This window comes from Monodon monoceros, unplaced genomic scaffold (assembly GCF_005190385.1).
Source record: "Monodon monoceros isolate NGI ecotype Baffin Bay Population unplaced genomic scaffold, NGI_Narwhal_1 Super_Scaffold_19, whole genome shotgun sequence".
Taxonomy (NCBI): domain Eukaryota; kingdom Metazoa; phylum Chordata; class Mammalia; order Artiodactyla; family Monodontidae; genus Monodon; species Monodon monoceros.
In genome coordinates, this window is record NW_021703775.1 from 35,059,230 (window position 1) to 35,082,512 (window position 23,283).

At 39.6% G+C, this 23,283-nt stretch overlaps 1 protein-coding gene across 5 annotated transcripts in view; it reads right to left on the minus strand.

The window, feature by feature from the left end:
- UGP2 (UDP-glucose pyrophosphorylase 2) overlaps positions 1 to 22,327 on the minus strand; it is a 55,145-nt gene extending 32,818 nt beyond the window's left edge. The window contains exons 1-3 of one of the 5 annotated variants that reach the window (XM_029231508.1): positions 22,061 to 22,327; positions 6,823 to 6,950; positions 5,868 to 5,975 (exon numbers count right to left, since the gene is read on the minus strand). In XM_029231508.1, coding sequence (XP_029087341.1) covers positions 5,868 to 5,975; positions 6,823 to 6,936 — 222 coding nt within the window. In that variant the 5' untranslated portion in view covers positions 6,937 to 6,950; positions 22,061 to 22,327. The other 4 variants (XM_029231510.1, XM_029231511.1, XM_029231507.1 and 1 more) reach the window with 4 other exon arrangements.
- Between the last annotated feature and the right edge of the window lie 956 nt (positions 22,328 to 23,283).

Sequence of the window (23,283 nt, forward strand, 5' to 3'; positions counted from 1 at the left end):
GAAAATTAAAGACTGTTCAATTCATCATGGAATCAAAAGGCAGGGAATGAGTTTTAGCAATATTTGCCAAATTAGTATTAGTATTTTTGATTAGATTAGTAATTCTACCTATTACCATTTTAAAATTTTACTTCAAGGAAAAGATGAGGCTCTCTGGTATCCACCCATGTCCCCAGGACCATTTCCTTAAATGCTACGACCTATTTCCTTTTTGTGGAATACTTTTACATTCAGGATCTAATGTTATCTTTTTTTTTTTAATTTTTAAAAAAAATTTTTTTTTATACAGCAGGTTCTTATTAGTTATCCATTTTATACATATTAGTGTATATATGTCAATCCCAATCTCCCAATTCATCCCACCACCACCATCACCCCCCACCCTGCTTTCCCCCCTTGGTGTCCACATGTTTGTTCTCTACATCTGTGTCTCTATTTCTGCCTTGCAAACCAGTTCATCTGTACCATTTTTCTAGATTCCACATATATATGTTAATATACGATATTTGTTTTTCTCTTTCTTACTTCACTCTATATGACAGTCTCTAGGTCCATCCATACCTCTACAAATGACCCAATTTCATTCCTTTTATGGCTGAGTAATATTCCATTGTATATATGTACCACATCTTCTTTACAGGATCTAATGTTATCTCTACACACACGCAAAACAAGTCTCTAATGGCTTTGCCGTTAGCTGCTGACTACAGTTGGGAAATCTTCATCATGCTCAAAGCAAACCATCCTGTGTCATATCACGGCAGATCCTTGGCCAAATTGCCTCCAGTAAGTCTTTCAAAAAAGATGTGCAAACATTAGCTGCACAATATATTATAATTCACCTTCCAAAAGACAAATTAAAAAAATCTGTATTTTTACTCTGTACACGTACACTGTAACTTTCTCAGAATGCTTTATTATTATATTTAAACACGTTTTAATGTTTTTGTACTGATAAGAGTAAGAAAAGCTCTGTTATTTTGTGGAACAAAACAAAAAAATCTGTTGAAGCTAAATACATTGATACGATATTTTTCATGCCAATTCTCTATCTCAATCAAACAAACAAAAAGAGTTGACCCTATATAACTCCTCCCCATTCACAAATACACCCTCACCCTTTTGAGGACTATAAAACAAGAATGACAATCGTAAATCAACCAGGGACTTTGTGTTCCTATCTAAATGAAAAATTTAGAGAATATTTTTCATATAATTTTCATATAAATGATAATGTACTTTATTGTCACCAGAGGTCATGGCCAGCCAGGTGATAACAAGTTTTAAGTTAGGTCTCAAAAGAACCCGTCAGTCCCAATACCTTCTTGAGTAGGCTCTGTATCTTCCCATATCTTTTATCTATTTCCCATCCCTCTCCATCCTCAACACTTAAGCTCAAACATTAAGCTTGGCGAGGAACAAGACACTCTCACGGCCTCTCTAGAAAGCGATTAAATGGTCCAATGAAGCTGTACATGCTGACTGGTCCCTCCTTGCTAGTCAAAAACATTAACCTTAATACATTTTTTTAAAAACTTTCCTTAAGTAGCTAAATATCAAGATAACTAAATGAATGTAATAATCAAGATTAACACTCACAAAATGGGGGCAAAGCATTATCCATGGCATAACTCCATAAATTGCATTCTTCTTCTAAGCATAATTCAATAAAATATGGGCTCAATAGGCTTTTCAAAAAAAAAAAAACACATATGTCAGAGAACAGACTGGTGGTTGCCAAAGGGGAGGAGGAAGTGAAATGTGTGATGGGGATCCAGAAGCACAAACTTTCAGTTATAAAATAAGTAAGTCATGGGGATGTAAAGTAAAACATGGAGAGTACAGTCAATAACGTTGTATTAACTCTGTATGGTGACAGATGGTAACTAGACTTACAGTGGTGATCATTTAGCAATGCATACAAATGTTAAATTAAATCACTATGTTGTACATCTGAAAGTAATAAAATGTTGTATGTTAGTTATACCTCAATAAAAAAAATATATATATGTGCTCACTGACAGAGCTAAAATGAAGTATGCAACACAGTAGGCAAGAATAAGTAAAACTTGACAACATAAAATTTCAATGTCTCTCTATAAGTATATCCTCCAATCTAGTATTTACAAAAAAATAGTTTTACCTAAAATGTAATCATCTGAATTGAAAAAGGCATTTGAGGTCAGTTTTCTGGGAACCAAAGAAGTAAACTACTGAAGATCTTCTAAAAATAAATACACTAAAATGGGGTCAACAAACTTTTTCCATAAAGGTCCAGAAAGGAAGTATTTCGGGTTTTGTAAGCCGTATGGTCTTCATCACAACTATTCAACTCTACCATTGTAGTATCACAGCATTGTAACAGCTATAGACAATATGTAAATGAGTAAGTGTGGTTGTGTTCTGAAAACTTTATTTACAAAACAAGGTGGCCAACTCCTACACAAAAATATAGATCCTCTGTCATAACAATGTTTATATGCAAGGATGACATGAGAAATGTCACTCTAAATGGCTATTCTCTGACAATAATTTCTTTTTAGTTAAGAGGGTACAGTATCACCTGCATTTAAAAAATAAAAACCTATGTTCAGGCTTCCCTGGTGGCACAGTGGTTAAGAATGTGCCTGCCAACACAGGGGACACGGGTTCGAGCCCTCGTCTGGGAAGATTGCACGTGCTGCAGAGCAACTAAGCCCATGTGCCACAACTACTGAGCCTGTGCTCTAGAGCCCTCGAGCCACAACTACTGAGCCACGTGCCACAACTACTGAAGCCCGCGCGCCTAGAGCCCGTGCTCCGCAACAAGAAAAGCCACCGCAATGACAAGCCCGCGCACTGCAACGAACAGTAGCCCCCGGTTGCTACAACTAGAGAAAGCTCGCACGCAGCAACGAAGACCCAACGCAGCCAAAAACAAATAAATTTTTTTAAATGCTTAAAAAAAAAAAAAGAACCTATGTTCACTAAATAATGTGTTTTGAAAGGAAAACTGACCTCTATATAACCTCTATGACCAGAGAGTAAAAAGCCTGGGGGCGGGGAGGAGAGGGAGGGAGCCGGAGGAATGTAGGGGAAGCAAGGTGAATGAATATTAACCTATAATTTGTATTCTCAGAACTACTTGCCAAAGCTAATAGTTAACAGAGTATGTAAGACACATTTGTGCCCTCAAGAAGCTCATAACATAGTTAAAAGAGCAAACTTATTTTTTCCCTCTGCATTTCAAAACCCTCAACATTAAGGGCACATGGGATTATAAGAACATTTTTTAAAAGATGCTCACAACCTAGGCTTTAAAATAAAGACATATATATATATATATATATATATATTTTATTTTATTTATTTATTTTTTTTTTTTGCGGTACGCGGGCCTCTCACTGTTGTGGCCTCTCCTGTTGCCGTTGCGGAGCACAGGCTCCGGACGCGCAGGCTCAGCGGCCATGGCTCACGGGCCCAGCCACTCCGTGGCATGTAGGATCTTCCCGGACTGGGGCACGAACCCGTGTCCCCTGCATCGGCAGGTGAACTCTCAACCACTGCGCCACCAGGGAAGCCCCCAAAGGCATATTTTTAATGGAGATTTACATTTTTATAAACAGAAAGAGAAAAGACTTCATAAAATCATATTACATCCAGAATTCTATATTTCTTTCTTTTTATTTTTCTGTATCAATTCAGCATTCCTATCAGTAACTACAGCTCACTGCAGGGGCATAGCCTCCTGAAAGGATTTGTCAAGACCTTGTTTGGAATGGTGGCGCTGAACTGGAAAAATCCCTAGGTGGTTCTGATCCCTCTACTTGCTTCCTCCCCCCGACTCCAATCCCCATGCCAAGAAACCCTCCTATGTATCATAATCTTCTCTCAAAATACACAAAGGCAGATTTCTCCATTGTGAAAGCAGAATCCTGAATCATAAAATATACTGAAAGTAATCAATTTTTGTGCCTTCCTTCAAGGTAGGCTCTATCATCAAAAGGTTAAGTTTGTGTAACGAGAAAAAAAATTCCCAAGTCTGCAAGAATTAAGAAGAAAACCTTTATCCCCAGGTCTGTCATTAATCAGGAAAGTAAAGCCATTTCAACTAGGAATAAATTCCTAGCAAAAATATTAATTATTTAAAATGGGAAAATACATAATGCATAAATTTTTTATTATAATTTTAGGCCTAATCCCAAACATTCTTTTTTTAATCTGACTGAATTTACAACTAGTTCCTTTTTAAAATTATATACCTATCCAGAAGATTGCTCTAAATAATTTTTCAGGAGAAAATATGATTAATTCTACCACTTAAAAGCAGAAAAATAAATCACAGTACATCACTAGAGCGAAGGAAATCAAAGACTAAAATAGAAGACCCTAAAGAAAAAATATATATATATGTATGCACACTGTAATTAGCAAGCACTACAGACAAGAGGAATTTTAACTTCAACATCAAAAATGAGAGACGCCTCAAGGTGAACGCTTAGGTGGGATTTTTTTTTTTTTTGCTTTGTTTTCTTTTTTTACCATGAGCATGTAATTTACAATTTTTAAAAGTTTTATAACTGAAAGACAATTTTGACATATAGGAAAAAAAGTACTCTTCACCAGTAACTACATTTAAGATTTTCTCATTAGAAGAAATATGAAGGACTCCATTAGCTTAAGCCACCAGATATGGTATACAAATGAATGCATGCAGTTATGTCCCAATAAAACTTTACAAAACACAAGCAGTGGTGCAGCCCTCAGACAGTAGTTTGCCAAACTCCTGCTTAAAACAGCCCTGTTTTTAAACCAATATTAGATTATTTAAGATTACAGATACATAAGAGATAAACTATCTACATACAATTATTCCACTCCATCAAGCCTTTTCTACCTTCAGTGAAAAATGCCACAAGCAGCAGTGGTCAAAACTGCTGACAGGAAAGGAAAGAAAGGTCACTGTGTTAACCAAACCTGTCCCTGAAACAATCACTTAATTTAGATCAATCATTCAACTCAGGATACATGGTCTCCTAGCCTCAAAGACTAGTAAGAAGACAACACATGCATACAAACAACTGCTACTAATTAGTGTGGCTTACTACCTCAGCATGATAGAAATAACCACGAACATCTGCAAAATGTTTCATGGTTTAACATGTTTCCATATGTTTCTTAAGAGAGTCTCATAACAACCCTGTGAAGTACAGAAAGCACTTGGTATCATTCTCATTTTACACAAAGCTCAAAAGCAGTAGAGCTAGGATTTGAACCTCCGATACTACAGCATTACACCTCTTCAGTGCAGCTTTCTGCTAGGAGCTGACAACAGAGGTGGAGGCATTTAGACTGAGCCTTAAAGAATGAGCAGGATTTTGATAGGTGAAGAGCCCGTAGCATTCCAAGTAAACAACATACACAGAAGTCTAGAAGCAGGGAAATACTATGCGTGTGAAGGGAATGCTGGGTTGGTTCAAGAAAGGCAGGCAAGGGAAATACAGCTAGAAAGATGGGTTGAAAGCACAGGGAGAGCTTTAAGTACCTGACAGTGACTGTACATGACCCTATAGGCAATGAGAAATCAGATGGTTTGGAGATGGAAGAAAACATAATGAAGCTCTTACCATGTGTTTAAACAAAAGAACTGCCTCATATTCAAGGATGTTAAGTTATGAGGTAGTGTTATAGGGAGATTAGACTTTCATAAGTGCTCTGCAGGACTGGACAGATGGGTCTAAAAGAAAGGAAAGTAGTAGCAGGCTATCTCTGTAGTTTCAATGTCTGAATTGATGGTTCCTACAGGTACCCTATAGTATCCCACCCCCAAAAGTTAAACCAGTGTCTGAAATTACCTTAAATTTTCCTACATTTTATCCAAAACTTACCGAATCTTCTGGAGGTTTCTGGATTTTTCCCCAATCCACAGAAGGTCCCTTTTCTTGCAAAAATCTATGAAATAGCTTCCGAAATCCATCAAGGTCTTTTTTAGTGTGCTATGAGAATAGAAGTCGTTGTTATAACTAGCAGAATGCTTAATATTTAATAAAAACAGACATATATTGTACATTTAAAATACCTTTCAGTGAAATTCTTATACGTTTAAAACATGGAGTACAGCAGAGACTTTTTTACACCCCAATTTAAAACTAAAGAGGAAAAAAAGCTAATAGGAACCACACTTAAAGGAATACAAGTAAACTCGCCATCTCCCACCTGTATCAATGTAATCTAAACACCATTTGGCCTGTGGGAATTCCAACTGGTTCTCTACATTTACTCACCAATGTATTTCTCTACTTCTTTTAAGTGACAATTAATCTTCACCAAAAGAACAAGAAAGAACAAAAATCAGCTAACCTCAAAACATTAAGTATAAATTGAAATTTGAAAATGAAAAGGATAATCTATTGATTTATAAGTAGAAAAGTAAACACCTGCCTATTCTGGGAAACCTCTATCATAGTTGTCAGAGTAGCACAGTTCTGTTAGAACTGGCTCTTTGGAAAAGGCATGCAGGATATAAGGTTGATCAATTAACTTCTCACAATTTTAACTCAACACTGGTATCCATTTTTCCATCCAATGATACCAAAACACAGATCACATAAATTGTAATTTTGTTCTGATTCTTTCAAACTTTAGAAACTTACCAAAATTTAAAAAATAAAAAAGACAATGGTTTTATAATGGGCAAATATTGAAAATCCTTAATTATTGAGCAATCCTAATTTTTTAAATATATCACTACATCTTGTGCTTATTTCAGGCTAGATGATCAGTAGCAGCAATAGCAACTCAGTATGTAGATGGATGAAAGCAAAAACAGTGTAGGGTCCTTACTTCAAACTCATGTGATGGTGCTGTGGTGAGTATCTTTTCTAGTTCCTTCTTCACAGATAATTCTAGTTCTTGTCGAATGACTTCTTGGAACTGAGAAGCGCCATCTTGAGACATTGCTTTGCTGAGATCTTAAAACAAAAATATAAAAACCACAGACTGAGAACTCAGACAGCCATTCAAACAGCTGGTAAACCACAACCAATTTATTTCTGGTGTGCCAGCAAATGAAAAGGGCTCAATCTTCTGGTCCCATCAATCTCCAGGAGGATTTTAGCATTGTCAACTAGTTATGACTCAATAATCATATGCACTCAAATTTGACTGTTTGGTACATCTATATGCTTTACAGGTGTATCTAAAATGCTAAACACTTTGGGGGAGATGAAGCAGGTGGAAGTAAAATGATTAATCTTCATTTGAGCATACAGTTCCATCTCCGCTGATGTTTCTGTCCTAGCTGTCAAAGCTGGAAAAAAATGAGAACGCCTGGAATAACATTAATAAGGGCATATTTTATAGAACCTGTCCTTATGGAACTGCTGCCTCATAAGAGAACTGAAGGGTTTGGCAACTGAAGCCAAATTGACTCCTTCCTCCTCCAGGACAGATGAAAAATTTAAGGAATCCTTTCCATTTTAGAAGGGGAGCCACTCTAGCTCATATTCCTCCCTAAAGAAGAACCTCTTGAGAGATACTGGCTATTCCAAAGTGCCTCTACTTTCCTGGCATCAAAATTTTCATTTTAAAAGGAGAAGGGCACAGGGTTGCCTCCCTGTTTCTGGTTCCTAATTTCAGCCAAACTTTTCAATGCTCATGTGTGTTGGACAAGACTATCAGGACTTCTGGCATAGCTGGGCACCTCTATGACAGATGGATCTCACTAAAAGTGACAGAAATGCCCCTTAGATGAAAACAAACAAAGAAAAACGCAGAAAAAGAAAACATCCCAGGCCCAAGTACCTTAGGAGAAAAATGCCAACAAGGTTGTTTTACATACTTCATTATCTAGACAGAAATTATCCTGTCTACTTCTTGTAAAATAAGGAACAATCGGATTATTGTTCACCCCCTCTTTATCCTCAACACCTAACTCAATCTTATTTTATAAATGTATTTTTGAAGCTTATGTTCAAACATTTCTTTTGATAGCTAGTTAGTTCTACAAATGTTGGTTAATTTAGCAAAACCATATTTCAATATACCTAAAAACACTCCCACATACCATAAATTCCTTCATTTGTTATCTGGGCAGAAGGAAGCATATAGACAGAATTAAAGGCAACATAATCAATATTTTAAAGATAGTTTTGAGAGCAGAAATTAGTAAATTACTATTAAAAGTTAGTAAATATGTAATTCCTGACGTAATTTAATGTAGACAGCCTTTCCCAAACACCGAAAAATGTTAACAAATGAGTTATTTATCATAGCTCTTCAAAATAAAAAGTATATACACAATTTCCAACACATTAAAATTTAAAAAAATACAAGGAAATTTGGTGAAAGCACACAACCTAATCCTAAAATAGTGTTTTCTAACTGTGCTTTTCTTAAAGGCTTAAGTTTATGGACTCCAGTAAAACTACCAAAATGACCCACACTGTAGTTCATAAATAACTTCTCTGTGAGCCAAGAAACACCATAAGAAACACACGCCTTTATGTATGCTCCATAAACAACATAAAGATATGTTTCAACTAGTAAGTAGCAATTTGATTATAATATGTAAAAAATGATAATGGATGAACACGTTAGCATAACTTTTTTTTTGCACATAAAGGGTTTACTTTAAATGTTTTAAGGATAGGATAGAGTTACATAATTATAAAATTACAGAATTAACAGATTTATATTGTTTATACTTATAAATGCAGAGAACAGGTAACTGTCTACACATTGTATGAAATAAAATTAAAATTAAAAATGAATTCAAGCTTGAAAGTTGAGGTCATTTACCTAATTTTAAAATGCAAATACGAAGACCTCTGAACTATATACATTCATTCAAACTGCACTAATGATGGAAAACACAAAAAGCACAGCATTCCCAAGGAACCACAGACATTTCGACCATAATTATTTTCTGTTATAATAATTGTTCCTATTTTGTCTTTGGAGAACTTTTTTTTTTTTTTTAAGACAATCACCTTAAGCATGTTTTTAGACAGTACAACTTGTGACAATCAAAACACAGTCTTCTAGGGCTTCCCTGCTGGCGCAGTGGTTGAGAGTCCGCCTGCCGATGCAGGGGACACGGGTCCATGCCCCGGTCCGGGAGGATCCCAGATGCCGCGGAGCGGCTAGGCCCGTGAGCCACAACTACTGAGCCCTCGCAGCTAGAGCCCGTGCTGTGCAACAAGAGAAGCCACCGCAATGAGAAGCCTGCGCACCTCAACAAAGAGTAGCCCCCTCTCGCAGCAACTAGAGAAAGCCCGCGCGCATCAACGAAGACCCAACGCAGCCAAAAATAATTAAAAAAAAAAACTCGAGTTGTGACAAATATCCCTAACTTTGATTGGTTTGATATAGCACCAAATGCAAATGAAGAACAATTTGTATTCCTTCTACCCCTCTACAAATCTTAACAGCTTTTACAACAAAGAACGTTATAAGCCTATTAGCTCTTCCACCTCATTCCACTGCTGTTTCCTTCCCCTTCCCCTGGGCAAAGTGCTACTATGAAGTTCTGATTTTAAGTGATTAAAGAATAAGGGCTTCTAAGGAATAAAGAATTTTCAATCTTAAGCACCTGGCACAGACTAGACTAGGAAGCATGGAGCTAGAAACCATTTCCCTTTGCAGTGCCCTCTTTTATCCATCCTGAATTTTTTAAGAAAGGTCTGGAATTTCTGGTAGGAAAAGAAGTATAGAACTCAGAAGCTTTCTTGGACTTAACATTCTCAGGTTACACTTCTGGCAATGGCAGCTGTGTTTCTAACGGAAGGTCAATTAAAGAATCCACTGAATAATGCAAGCTTTCTAACCTCCTAAGATGTTTTGTACCACCTCACTTCCTAGCAATAGAGAATTGATCCCCCTCCACTTTAGACAGAGAGAGCGTTTTAGGAATCAAACATTTCATTACCTCAATCATAAATCAAAACATTTTTAGACACGAGACAGAGCATTTAATCTACCCTCAACGTTTTACAGATGAGGAAACTTAGGGTGAAAAGTTAAATGACCTACCCAAAGTCACAGAGCAGGCTAATGCTGGAAGCAAAGCCAATTTATTCTGAGCCCAATTCCACCACAGTGAGGTAGAAATATCCTGCTCATTTTTTCCCTCCTAGTCTGGCTCTCTTTAATCTTTGGCACAAAATCCCCAAATAACACTCTCCTCTGAAAGCATGTCTATCAGAATGTCTTCTTATGCCCAGTTGGAACAGACAGGAAACTCCCTACCACATGAAACTGGGTTTACTAGAATTGTCTTAGTTGACTTAATGACAATTTAGTAAATTGGGGATAGAACAAGCAGTAGGCCTTTCGAAACTTTTCCCGTACCTCAATTTCCTAATTCTTTCCTGTTTACGAGAACTAAGATTTCAACACCATCGACTTTCCCCTATCCAACTGGAGCCAAAAAAGGAGGGAGGGGAAGAGAAGAGGAGGAGGAAAGGAATAGAATTGAGAAGTAGGAGACTAGCAAGTGATTGTTTTCATTTCTTAATTCAGGTATTTCATTTTATCCATTTCAGCAACTAAGAAGTGTACATAATATCCTTCCCTGACATCCTAATACTGGCAAACGAAACAACTTCACATTCCAAAGCAGAAAGCTAGCTTCACAAGGAGCAGGCCAGAGATAACACCTAGAGCAACGAAGAAGGTGAGGAGCCCTCCCTCCCAGGCCACCTCCCACCACTCGTTAGATCTGATTAGTCCCAACCTTCCTTGAAAACCCACAATGAAAGGTACCCAAAGTCACAGAATTGGCAAGCTCACTTAATCTTAAACCAGGAAATGACCTGTGAGCCAAATAAGTACGAAACTCTAAGAACGTAGTGGCAACTGGAAATAACCATGAATAAAGCCGAGGACATATGCTGAGTAGACTTATTAAACCTAACCAGCCTCTCCCGGGCTCACTGCAGTCCTTTAAACCAGTTGTTTGCGAATATTCCTCTAGAAAAGCTCTTATTCTTTGGATTCAGCTACCCAGTATTATCTTACATCTTTTCTCCTACCTCTCTAACCATGCCTCAGTTTCCATAACTGGCTCCTTCTTTCTTCTCTTACTTCCTGGGTTTCTTAAGATTCTGTCCTCAGACCATTTTCCCCCTCAATTATTTCCTTATCGATCTCCTTACTGATAACTCCCATATACATCCTGATCTTTTTTTCCTGAGCTCCAGGCTCACATTCCCTACTGCCTTCTAGACCTTTTGCACCTGGATACCCAGCTGGGTACCTCAAGCTCAACATGTCCAAAACAAAACTCATCATCTGAACTAAATTCATCTCCCTGCCTCCACCCCTCCCGCCTCGGCACCCCATGGCATTAACATTCTCCTAGTCACTCCGAGGTGACCTAGAAATCTCAGTCACAGTTGGCTCTTCCCTCCTTTCCCCTCACATTACATCCAATCCAATACCAAACTTCCTAATTGAACTGCTACCATTCCATTCATTGCTTTCCATTCCCACTACTGCTACTTTAATTTCACTCTCCTGGTCATGATGACAACAGCTTTCTAACTAGTCCACCCATCTGTCACTCTAATCTGGTGGTACCAGGCAGAATGGATTCGTTCCCTTAAACTGCAATTCTAATCATGTCACTTCTCCATTTGATGGGATTTTCATTTGATGGGAAAGAAATACAAATTCCTTAGCCAGGCATACCTTAAAAGCCAAGCTGAAGTACTTTTCTGAGTAGCCAAAGCTAAAAAAAGTGCTCAAGCAGAATGCCTAAAGGCTCCAAGTTCCTGTCTCAAGAGTAGTTCTAAAACTTTAATATGCATGCAGATCACCTGGAGGGCTTGTTAAAACACATGATTCCTGGGCAAGCTCCCAGAGATCCTGCCTCTGGGTCTGGAGTGAGGAGAATATGCATTTCAAATAACTGAATGCAGCCAGTATTGCCTTGAGTAGCTCTGATATAGACTCTACTCCATTTATTTGAACACGTTTGTATCAGCCATGCATATCAATCATCTTCCTACCCCATTGCTATTCTGGTCACCTATTCTCTGCCCCAAGGCCTTCAGAAATGGCACTAGGCCCAGACTGGTCTAAAGCCTTCCCAGGGACTGGTTTAAATGTGAAACATAAAATGATTCTGGCCAGTGAGCAACAAAGATATAGTTTGCAAAGGACTTTGGATAAAGGCGTTTCTCATTGAAAAAAGAGACACCTGAGAAAAAATAGTACCTTTTCCATCCCTGGCCACAATGAGTATGTGTCCACCCCTCACCTTCAGTTTCTTCTGCCATTTAATGACTCTGAAGAAAGCTGACCCAATAACGAGACAAATATACTTAAGAGAAGGAAGAAAAGACTGATGCAGTCTTTGCACGGAATCAACCAACCCTGGAACATCCTACTTCAAGATTCATGTGATGTAAGTAAGTCCCTCATTTTTTAAGCCAACTGAGTTGGCATTTTTCTGCTCTATGAAATTAAAACCATCCTAACTATTATAAGGCTGTTCCAAAACACAGGAGAGAAAAATAGAAATTAAAGGCCCAGTTGTGAATTCCAAAGTCATGAGAATCATCCCAACACCCGGGGAAACTCCCTGATCCCTCAGCCCCCAAAAGCTCAAACTCTGTGAGTTGAATAGCATCTGCTATTGTGGAGGTGGCATTCCTTGTGTTCTAGGTGGTGGCTTCTGAATGTTCAAAGAGGCCTTCCTTTCTACCACAACTCGGCTATGTGGAGGTTTTAATCTGCGCTGTATCAGACACATATCAAATACCCCCAAAACTTTAATTCTTTGCTGAGATGTCTGTCTGTATCACCTCACGGGCACAAGCCATATAGTGTTATTCAACTTTTTTTCCTATACCTACCTCAACACCTGGCACAGTACAGGCACCTGATTTGGAGATCAAGACTTAACTTCTCATGTTAGTGGTTTGAACAGCCAGTAATATATTATTTGTGTGTCCAATTTAAATGTAATCTCTTCCTAGAAATCTTTCTAAACTAAGCACAGTTGCCCATTACATGCTCATATGGTAGATCCTTGAACCTCCCCTTTATGACATCATACTTTCTAAAATTTATTCAATGTATATCTTACCCAACAATATCCAAGAATATATTGTATCTATTTTGTTCACCACTGTATACCCAATGTATTCATAAAACAGAGCTTGAAACATAGTAGATACTCAAGTAATGTTTATTAATTAATGAGTTAAGCCTATTAATTAATGAGTAAGAGCCTATTATGATACTGCAATGTGCTGGGTATAAAGAAGGTAGAGTCCTGTCCAGTGGAGGTTGTACCGGTAAGGCCAAAGAGAAAGTGTTCAAGAGCTATGATTTCCAGTCATGGAGAAATGGGGCTAAGAAAAGTATGGTCTGTGTCTTGAGTACCTGAAGTACCTAAGGCTTCTCAAGCAGAGGCTGATTTAACAGTCAAGTATCATGGATGTGGTCAAAGAAATTCCAAACTTGTAGGCAGTTTAGACAAAATGACCTCTAAATTTCCTTTCAATTTTTATTACTATGCATAAATGTCACCATAATGTTTTCACTAACTTTAGAGATTAAACAAAATTGGGCAATTTATATATTCAAATTTAGCTTCATTTAGGAAAAACACAGAAAAATAAAGTTCGTGTCATTCAATCATAAAGAAAAATCAATTAGTTGGTCTTATACAATTTTATATGATCTTTCAGTATTAAAGTCAATATTATTTTAGCTTATAAACTATAGTATGACTGTTTACATTTACGTAGATTTTTAAATGACTCAGCCATGTACATCCTAACACTTGCATGGGTCACAGCCATATGAATGCTTAATAAATGATTTTTGATTAACAAAAATTAAAAGGTACCAGGCTTTTGAGAACTGTTCCAGCACTGAACATGCAGAGCTACTTAATAATCAAGATTTTTGCTAATCATGCATTGCTTGCTTAAAAAATATTTTTAACTGTTAGAATTTATACATAAACCAGACTTCTCATTAATAATTAAGATTAACCTTGCTCTCATACAACAGACTAGCTCTTAAAACAAAAACAACAACAACAAAAACCAAAAAAACAGAAAATATCACTTCTGGAAAACAGAACATTCAGGAGAGATGTGCCAACTAGTTAAATAATATCACTCTGCAACAAGTTTAATGGATGGTAAGGGGCCTATCACACCCATTTCCCATTTGTTGAGAGGAGAGAAAAGGGATACAACATAAAATCACCATCAAGGACCAAAAAATGATTTGACAGGCCTGCCATGTAATTTGATACATGTGCATTTAGATAAAATTTTTAAACTTGGAAAGGCTTTAAGGTTAGTGAGTCTAATTCCCTTATCTTGGAGATAAAACAGAGCCTAGAGATGCTGACTTGCCTAAGGTCACAGTGGCAGCCAAGCAAGAATCCCAACCCTGCTGCGTGGCGCCCTGCCTCTCCTTCCTGGAGGAAGTTCTCCCTTTCTCTGTTACAGTGGTGCATTATGTAGTTTACCACCTCCAGGCTGTATGCCACCAAGTCTGAATGAAAACTGCAAAAACCCAAATATGTCTATCAAGTGAAGTTACTGCGTGAAGTGAAAACTACATATCAGAATAAGCATTCTCTTGTGCGCTTCAACTTTTCCTTCTATATTATTTTCTGGGCAATGAAAAATTGAAGAAAGCTTTTATGTACTCTATATTTTATTACCAGGCCTAAGCATTTTACCATCGGCGTAAATGAACCCACAACAGTGCAAAACTGTGTTATTTGGTTTTCCTACACTCTTTGGAAGCTTTAAAATTCTAGGCAGGGTTATAACATAAAGGAAAAATCACATCAGTCTTTGCCAGGGCAGAAACCAGAGAAAAACACAAACTTCAATTACCTTTGCAGACAAAGAGCAAGTGGAACTATTGTTAAAAGGAGTGTCCCCTAGAATAGTCTAACAATTAAAAAGTAGACTAAGCATAACATGACTATTTCATGTACATGAATATAACGAATAGTGGGGTTGTTTTTTTAAAGATACAAGTAAAAATCAGAGAAACAGGGAACTTTCTTGATTTACATAATAAAACTAACAAATATCTAGCAATGGTTTGGAAAACAAAACATTTTGTTGTTTATATAAGTTAACTAAGACAACATAGCCGATTTCTCCATGGCTCTCAAAAACAATTCTTAATTGTCAAAATGGTTTGGGGGCACAACGGATTTCATTTGGCAATGATGGAGAAAAGTAAACAACGGGACTGTTGGCAGAGGCAGAATTTGAATCCTAGACAATTACTTTGCAACGAACTGAAGGAGATGCTTGCTTACCAGTTAAGAGAACTGGAAAACAGCTTTCAAATGGAGTACTATCCCCTTTCTCACACATAAACCCAACCAAAAAACACATAAAGTTTAATTTTCTTTCAATAACTTAGCAAGCCAACTTGCAAAGAATTTAGTAAGTTATTAATAGAAAGATGCATGCCTGGTAGTACAATTTTAGAGACCTAAGACATATGGTTTCAATTAATAGTCACTGTGCCTGGGACAATCCATCAAATTACCCAAGACCAAAATGTCCACAATTCAAACACTATTACACCAAGTTCAAAACATGACAGTTTAGAAAAGAAACTGTAGGCTGTGTAAAAAGGACACCAGTCTAGAAAACCAAGCTTCTGAAGAGATCCCAAGCAATCAAAAGGGTGGTAAGTGAATCATATTTCCACATTCACTAAATCCCAAACCTTCAGAGGATCTCCCCCACAATTTTATTCTAATATTGCTGGGATTTTCTCCACCGGCATAAATTCTGGATATCAGGATGAATCATATTACATAAAGTTAATACAGTCAACTCTTAATTATTCATTTTTACAGATAATCCAGAGTTAGTTTAACTTTTAAATATTTGTTTATATTAACTTTTCAGTAATGGATATATCTGACTTTTTGGGAACTCCTAATACCTGCACTTCCACAAAAAGTACCAAATTCAACATGGTGGAAACTGGAAAATTACAATATATTATTCTTTGACCCAGAATATTTTCATTAGGCCAACTAATTTTCCTCACACAAATTAAGCATCCCATTCTTTTGATTAAAGTCACTACAATTCATAAAGTTACTACAATTTTCTATGAAGAAAAATAAATACACAGAGAATGTGAAGTGAATGTTAACTGATATTACAACACCTACTGTCCAAAATTAACATCAATTTCCTTTTTTCAATTTATCTTCAGAATATTAAAATGGCACTTCCAAGAAGTGTACCAATTAATATTTATTTCTCTATTGTCTAATTTCTTTTTTCCCTGAGTGGGCTTTCACAAATGAAAATCATCCACTTTACTAGAAGACCCAGTTATGAAGAACAAAGACAAACAATTTCTTTTAATTTTCCATTTATAACTGTGACTCTGAATTTAACTAAATCCCTGTCTCTCTAGCAACATAGTGAATCCTAAGCTACATATTTAAAAGATGAGAAGTGTGCCTTAGTCATTGCTTTGCCACCTCTAGTCCTGCCTCAAATCCATGCCACAACCTTCCTGGGCTGAAAACATCCTAGTCATCTAAATAATCAGCAACAGGCTAAATTTAGTCTTAGGATTTGAGAACAACCAGGCCTAGGCCTGACCTCTACAACCAGGCCCCAGAATGCTTCTCACCCCTGTATTCATATGAGACCCCTCCCGTTACAATTAGTTCAGCTAATCTTCCCTGGCTACGTTCCACTGACCAAACAAGAATCACCAAAAAAAAGTCACTAAAAGAGAATTCCAACAAATGGAAAATCTGAAATACTTTTTAAGTGACACAGGTACTCAAACGGCTTCCCTTGTAATATAAGAAAGTACCTCAATTTAAGAATATTAAGGGACATTTTTATATAATTTAAGTAGACAAAGTTTTTTAAAAAGTTCCTCCAGAGACATTCCTGGCGGTCCAGTGGTTAAGGCTCCATGCTTCCACTGCACGGGGGCGTGGGTTCGATCACTGGTGGGGAACTAAGATCCTGCATACCATGTAGCCAAAAATAATTTTTTTAATAAATAAATAAATAATTTCTAAAAGTTCTTCTAAATTACAGTATAAGTACATAACACGGCCTTAGCTGGCTAGATGACAGCAGGCCCAGTGCCATTTATAAATTTCAAATTATGTAGGGAGATTGTCCCATAGCTCTCACAACTTTTGAAAAGCCAAATTCCAAATGGCACTGACTAACATACCTGGCAAAAGTCACAGCTGTTGATGACCCAGCAGGGTCACAGGAGGAGGTGTCACCTCCAACTGTGACAAGGGGCCCTTTCTCATTTAAGTAGTAGTCACATTTATTTAGAAAAATTGTGGGCCCTGCAACAACCCCTGGGATGGAGAAAACTAGCAAATGGAGATGTAATTTCACAGGCAGACAGAAGGTGACCTGAGGGCAGAATACACCAGCTAGGGGATTAAGCCAGAGATCCAGTAAAGAGTCCTCCTATGAGAAGGAATTCTAAGTGCCTGAGAAACACAGACTTGGGAGATGCCCAAAGCAAGTTGAACCTTCTTTTGGCCAAGGAATACATACTGGGAATTCTCCTGCCTATTGACATTAACTATTTTTATTAATTGAACATTTCTACCTAATAACTTACAAAGTGCTTGAGAATGGACATGCCTAGCTTTCCTGTAAAGCAGGGGTCCCCAACCCTCTTAGGAACCGGGCGCACAGCAGGAGGTGAGCGGCAGGCTAGGGAGCAAATGCTGCTCCCCATTGCTCACATTACCCCCTGAACCATCCCCCCCGCCCCCATCCGTGGAAAAACTGTTTTCCACAAAACCTGTCCCTGGTGCCAAAAAGGTTGGGGACCGCTGCTATAAAGCACATTGCCTAGATTTGAGGGAAGAGATTCAAGCCGAGAATAGCAACCCCAGGTTCCAGGACATTCAAACACGTGTACACAACACACAGGTATAATACACAGATCTGAATTTCAAATGCCAACCATAAGGGATACAGGAGAAATCCCAATACAGTACACTGCGTATTGTAAGAGCTCATAATTTTAGTTGTTGATTGGACTGAAACAAAAACTGTCACCAATTATGTATTCACATCACTGTCCAAGCTTTCCCCTCCAACCCCATACTTTAAAAATATATATATATCAACTCCCAAGTTGCTGGAGGCCTGAACACCAAACCTAGAATAGGAAAATAAAGAACTGTCATAGGTGCATTGTTTCTGTTTGTGACATGGGGTTATACTCATAGTGGCAATGCTATCCAAAAAGCTACCATCATTTTAAGAAAGGAAAGTAAAATTTACTGGCCATCTAAATGCATTCACGTAATTAATCTCATTTCAGCTTCTCAAAAACCCTTTGGCATAAGTACTAATACCCAATGTTTATATAAATAGAAACGGAGGTTCAGAAAAGTTGTTTATGATCACCTGTTAGTAACAGGGTTCAAGCCTAGGTCCATCCCTTTTATCTTTCTCAACATTTATGTTAGAGGTGTTAATAAACTACAACCAAAAATGTAGGCTAGGAGCTTCCCTGGTGGCGCAGTGGTTGAGAGTCCACCTGCCTATGCAGGGGACACGGGTTCGTGCCCTGGGTCCGGGAAGATCCCACATGCCGCGGAGTGGCTGGGCCCATGAGCCTGCGCATCCGGAGCCTGTGCTCCACAGCGGGAGAGGCCACAACAGTGAGAGGCCCGCGTACCGCAAAAAAAAAAAAAAGTAGGCTAAACTACTAAAAAGTACATGGAAAGTCTGCATTTCTCATTTGTCATCCATGACAGATTCTTTCAGAGCATCCACCACTTCAAGACACTCTATTTCCCCCAGGAATATAATATTATCTTTGCCCACAGGGAACTGATAGTCTAGTTGGAGAAAGAAGACATTGTTCCTGATAAGTTTTTTTAACATAAGAGGCAATAAAAGGTACTGGAAAGGACAAGGGTTTAAGACACATTTATATATGAATTTCAGTGCTTACTAGCTGTGAACTTTGGATAAGATACTTAAATTTTCTCACCTGTAAGGTCATGATTGAAATCTACTACCTCTCAGGGTTCTTGTGAAGCTTAAATGAGACAACATATGAAAACAGTTTAGAGGCCTAATATTTGTTCAATCGTTTCCTTATGAAGCAGCACAAGCTAAGTGTCAATGAGTGGAAATATCAATAAATGCTACAGCAAAGATCAAACAATTTGATCTTTGCTACCAAAAAAAATTCAAAAACAAAAATCCCAACGCTTACACTTAAAAACTGATCTGTGGAGACAGCAGAATCATTACCCAATAAAGTTTATCACTGATCAATGCAGCGGAGTTAAACATACAGAGAGTTTACACTTGAAGTACAAATTTAAACAATGATAAACAGGAGCAAAATCGTGTTAAAAAAAATTTTGGAGGGGAGAGGTGTCATCTTTTTGTGCAAAATTGCCAATTTAAAAAGAAAACTACCACTTAGAGCAAATTGGATGGCAATTAAATGCAATGTTGGATTGAATCATGGAAAAGTAGTCTAGGTCTGTAGTTTAGTTAATAGTAAGGTACTTGTGATAATTTCTTAGTTTTGACATATGTGCAACTTTTCTAAAAATCTCAAGATAAAAAGCTGATTTTTTTAAAAAAGTGGATGACAAGGGAAAGGAATAACAACATACACAGGTATTGCCACTTTATTTAGAATCTCCTGAAAACAATTAGCCATTAACAAACAGCAAAGGATGTGACATTAGTCAACATGCACCATCTCTGTAGGCTGCGCTAAAGCATAACAACGAGGAACACCTGGAGTTTAATGTTATTTTTAACTTTTAAAGAGAAGTGACTTGTCCACTTTTCTCTAGCATATTATTGCAATACTGGTTTGCTGGTAATTAAATATTGTTGTTACAAAGTCCACCAAACTTCTGACAGTTACCTCTACTTTCTATTCTTGACTAAGACATTTATTCAACCTGAACAGAAGCATCTCTTACCACATACAAGGCATAACATGAATTTAAAAGTCTAATGACAAGTGACATTTCTGAGCTTAGTCCTAAAGGAAGACATAAGTGTCCCATCTGTTTTCATAATAAGGCAGGCAAATTCTCTTTATTATACAAAACTCAAAGAAGAGTTAATAAAGTGATATAAAACCTACTAGGGCATTTTTATGCGCAGGGCCAAATGATGGCCATCACTGACACAATTTTTTTGAGTACATTACATTTATTGAGAGCCACATTAAGTGGTTGTGAACTTTATACTAGCTGTGTGTTCAGCAAGATGGCCGAAGCTTTCACACTCCGGGGTCTGCAAGAAAAGGGTTTACTTTTACCAGAAGGCAAATCCTATGCTACAAATTGATGACAGAGGTTTAAAGTAGCACCAATTTCAATGTGTACACGTTACACACACACATACACGCAATGTTACTGCTTAACTCAGTTGAGAGGCATTCCCTAAACCTTTTTTAACACATATAGAACTTAGAGAACAATTTTCTAATTTGAAAGAAACCTTAATAATATTTACAGATATCAAAGAAGGGGAAAAAATAAACACAGCAATGCAGCAAAGTCATTTCTCCTGCTGAAATGACCTCCAGCTTCTACGAGCTATTGCCGGTTTCGCAATAAATGAATCTGAGACTCAGACCACGTACACACAAACGGAGAAGCTGAGAACGCTAAAGCTTCCCCAATAGTTCTGGCTAAACCCACCCGTCTTTCCTCAGCCCTCTCAGTTCCCCTTCCCGTCCGCACCCAGAGTTACCTTGACTTCGACCTGGAAAAGAGAACAGGGATTAATCAGCAGCCAAAGTCCTGTTTTATCATCATTTACAGCCCCTATCCCAGGAAGCCAGAGTGCTACTAACCTGTTTTCAGGGAGGCAGAACTAAATGCAGCAGAGTACAGGGGTATAAATTACGTGTATCTGAAACGCCAACCCAGCAGCTCAAGACAGCTCAAATGTCAATTTAACGAAAAGGGTTTCACGAATTGTATCTCAAATGAACATTTCCACTTCCAAACCACCCACCAACCTCTCGACTGCCAGTACCCAAATTCGGTACTGCTAAAGCAACCCGGGAGAAAAAAGAAGCGTGTCTTACCTTGTACAAATCTCGACATTTTAGGGATTTATTAAAATACTCTGGCCTATATATATATGTGTGTATATATATATATTCAAATGCCTAGAGGAGTCACGCTATGGGCAGGTCTCTCTTCCACCCCTGCTTTAACAACCGACGAGTTCCTTCTCCTCTTCCTATGTTTTGCCACTTAAGGGAGTATTCAAAGCGGCTAAAACTGCCTCAAAAAAAAAAAAAGAAAAAAAAAACACCCAGGAAAACCTTCCGTACTTCCAAAAGACAGAAACTTGGTGCGACCGAGTCGGCTCGGAACTCCAGGCTACACTAAACCCTTGACGCAAATGAGGGCCAGCTGGAGGCTCCCGGAAAAGATAATATCACACGAAGTTAAATTTCATCAATGAAAGAGGCGTATCTAGAGCGGCTACTTCACTGCCCTCCGGAGCTGCACGGCCGCAGGCACAGGCGGGCCGCCCCCCCATTCCCCCTCCCCTCTCTGCCGTCCGGCCTCTGGACAGTTCCCCGGGAAACTCTGGCCAACGGCGGTCCCCGCCCTGCAGGGATCGCGAGGCGGGGAAGGCAGGCAGAGGGGAGCGATTCAACCCTTTCTACCGGCCCATCAACGTCCCGGGACTAAGAGGCGCTCGGCGCGCGGGCGGGCGGGGCCCTCCAGACCAACGCCTCGCTGCTGGGAGCGGCGGCAACCTTGCCGCGGCTTTTTCCCGGGAGGGGCCGAAGGCTACACGCCCTCCCCCGCAGCGGACGCTGGGGGGCCACCCATGAGGGGAGAGGCGGCTCCGAGGGACAGCAGCCCGGGAGGGCCCGCCCCGACCCTCACACATTCTAGTTCCTCCTGGTCGAACCCCAAATTGGGCCTCCGGGGCCAAACCGGGTCAGGCAGAGGATGCTCTACACGCCTCAGAGGGGGAAACACACTCGCCCAAGGGCTGGTGGGAAGCCCGCCCCGGCCCCTCCCCAAACCGCCACAGAGACCCACCTTCCTCCTCTTCCTTTAGTAGCTGGGAAATTGGGGGCGTTTATGGCGCGCCTGGAAGACGACTCGCAGGCTGAGAGAATGTCACCTCTGAGGCAACCTTCTCTCTCCCCCTCTCCCCTCACACATGCACACCTTGAACCCCTCACCAGTGGTCGCAGCCCAGCTTCTGACCTCCTTCGTCCAGCGGGCTGCGGGATCCCGCAACCCAAAGCCCCCACTTTCTCCTAAACACCTCCCCTCCCCCTCCATTTGGAGCAGCCCCCCTCACGGCGGAAATGTCCCCACTGCGCAGACAGACAGGAGCAGCCGCCAGTCAGGAGCCGAGGCGGATTCAGGGCCTGGCCAATGAGGCGCGCAGGAGTGGCAGGGGGCGGGGCGTATGCGGCCAGAGGGAGCCTGGCGGAGGTGGGCTCTGAGCCGGAGCCGCGGCCCGAGTCAGCCCGAGCCCGAGCCCGAGCCCGAACCCGGGTTCCGCGCGTTGGGGCTGCGCCTCCAGCGGCTGGGCCAGGGATGTTTCACCAGTAGAACTCCCAGCCTTCCACAGATACTTCAGCAAGGGAGACAGCCTGAAGCACGAGTGGTTATTTTTGTCGTGCTTAAAAATGTTTCCGCTTACCAGAGACTGAAGCTAGATATCTATCGGGCGAATGGAGCCAGAGCACCCCGCGCAACTACCCCGAGAGAGCCCAGGCCCTATCTCGGTAGACACAAACTCTACCCACACATCTGGTCTCGGAAGGGTGAAGATGCGTTAAAGAGTAAGAGTAAGCAGTTGGATGTGTGGGACTTAACTAACAGGAGGAGGAATTTAGGGCATTGAAGAAAACGCCAAGCGAAGGCTCTCACACCAGAACCACCACCCCGGTTCCTATTCCTGTAGAGATTTCCGCAGTGTTAGGCGTTTACTTTTCTGATAAAAGCGGAAATGACTTAAGTTATCCCTCAAGAGGTGCTTTCCTTTTAATAGATTTTTGAAGCCCTCAAGGAAAGAGGATGCTAAAAGAACGTTTGCAGTGAGTCGGAGACTACAAGAGGGCCAGCGCAGCGCCCGCTAAATCACACCTGATGTTGCCAACCCCACCTACCTGTATGACCCAGTGCGCCTGTCACTGGGTGTATCTCAGACTTTACAATTCATGACTAAGGCGCCTGCGTCAGGACAAATGAATTGTCAGCGCTCTGTTTGGGTGCTGGAGGTAAACCATGTCATTCTAGAAGAGTTT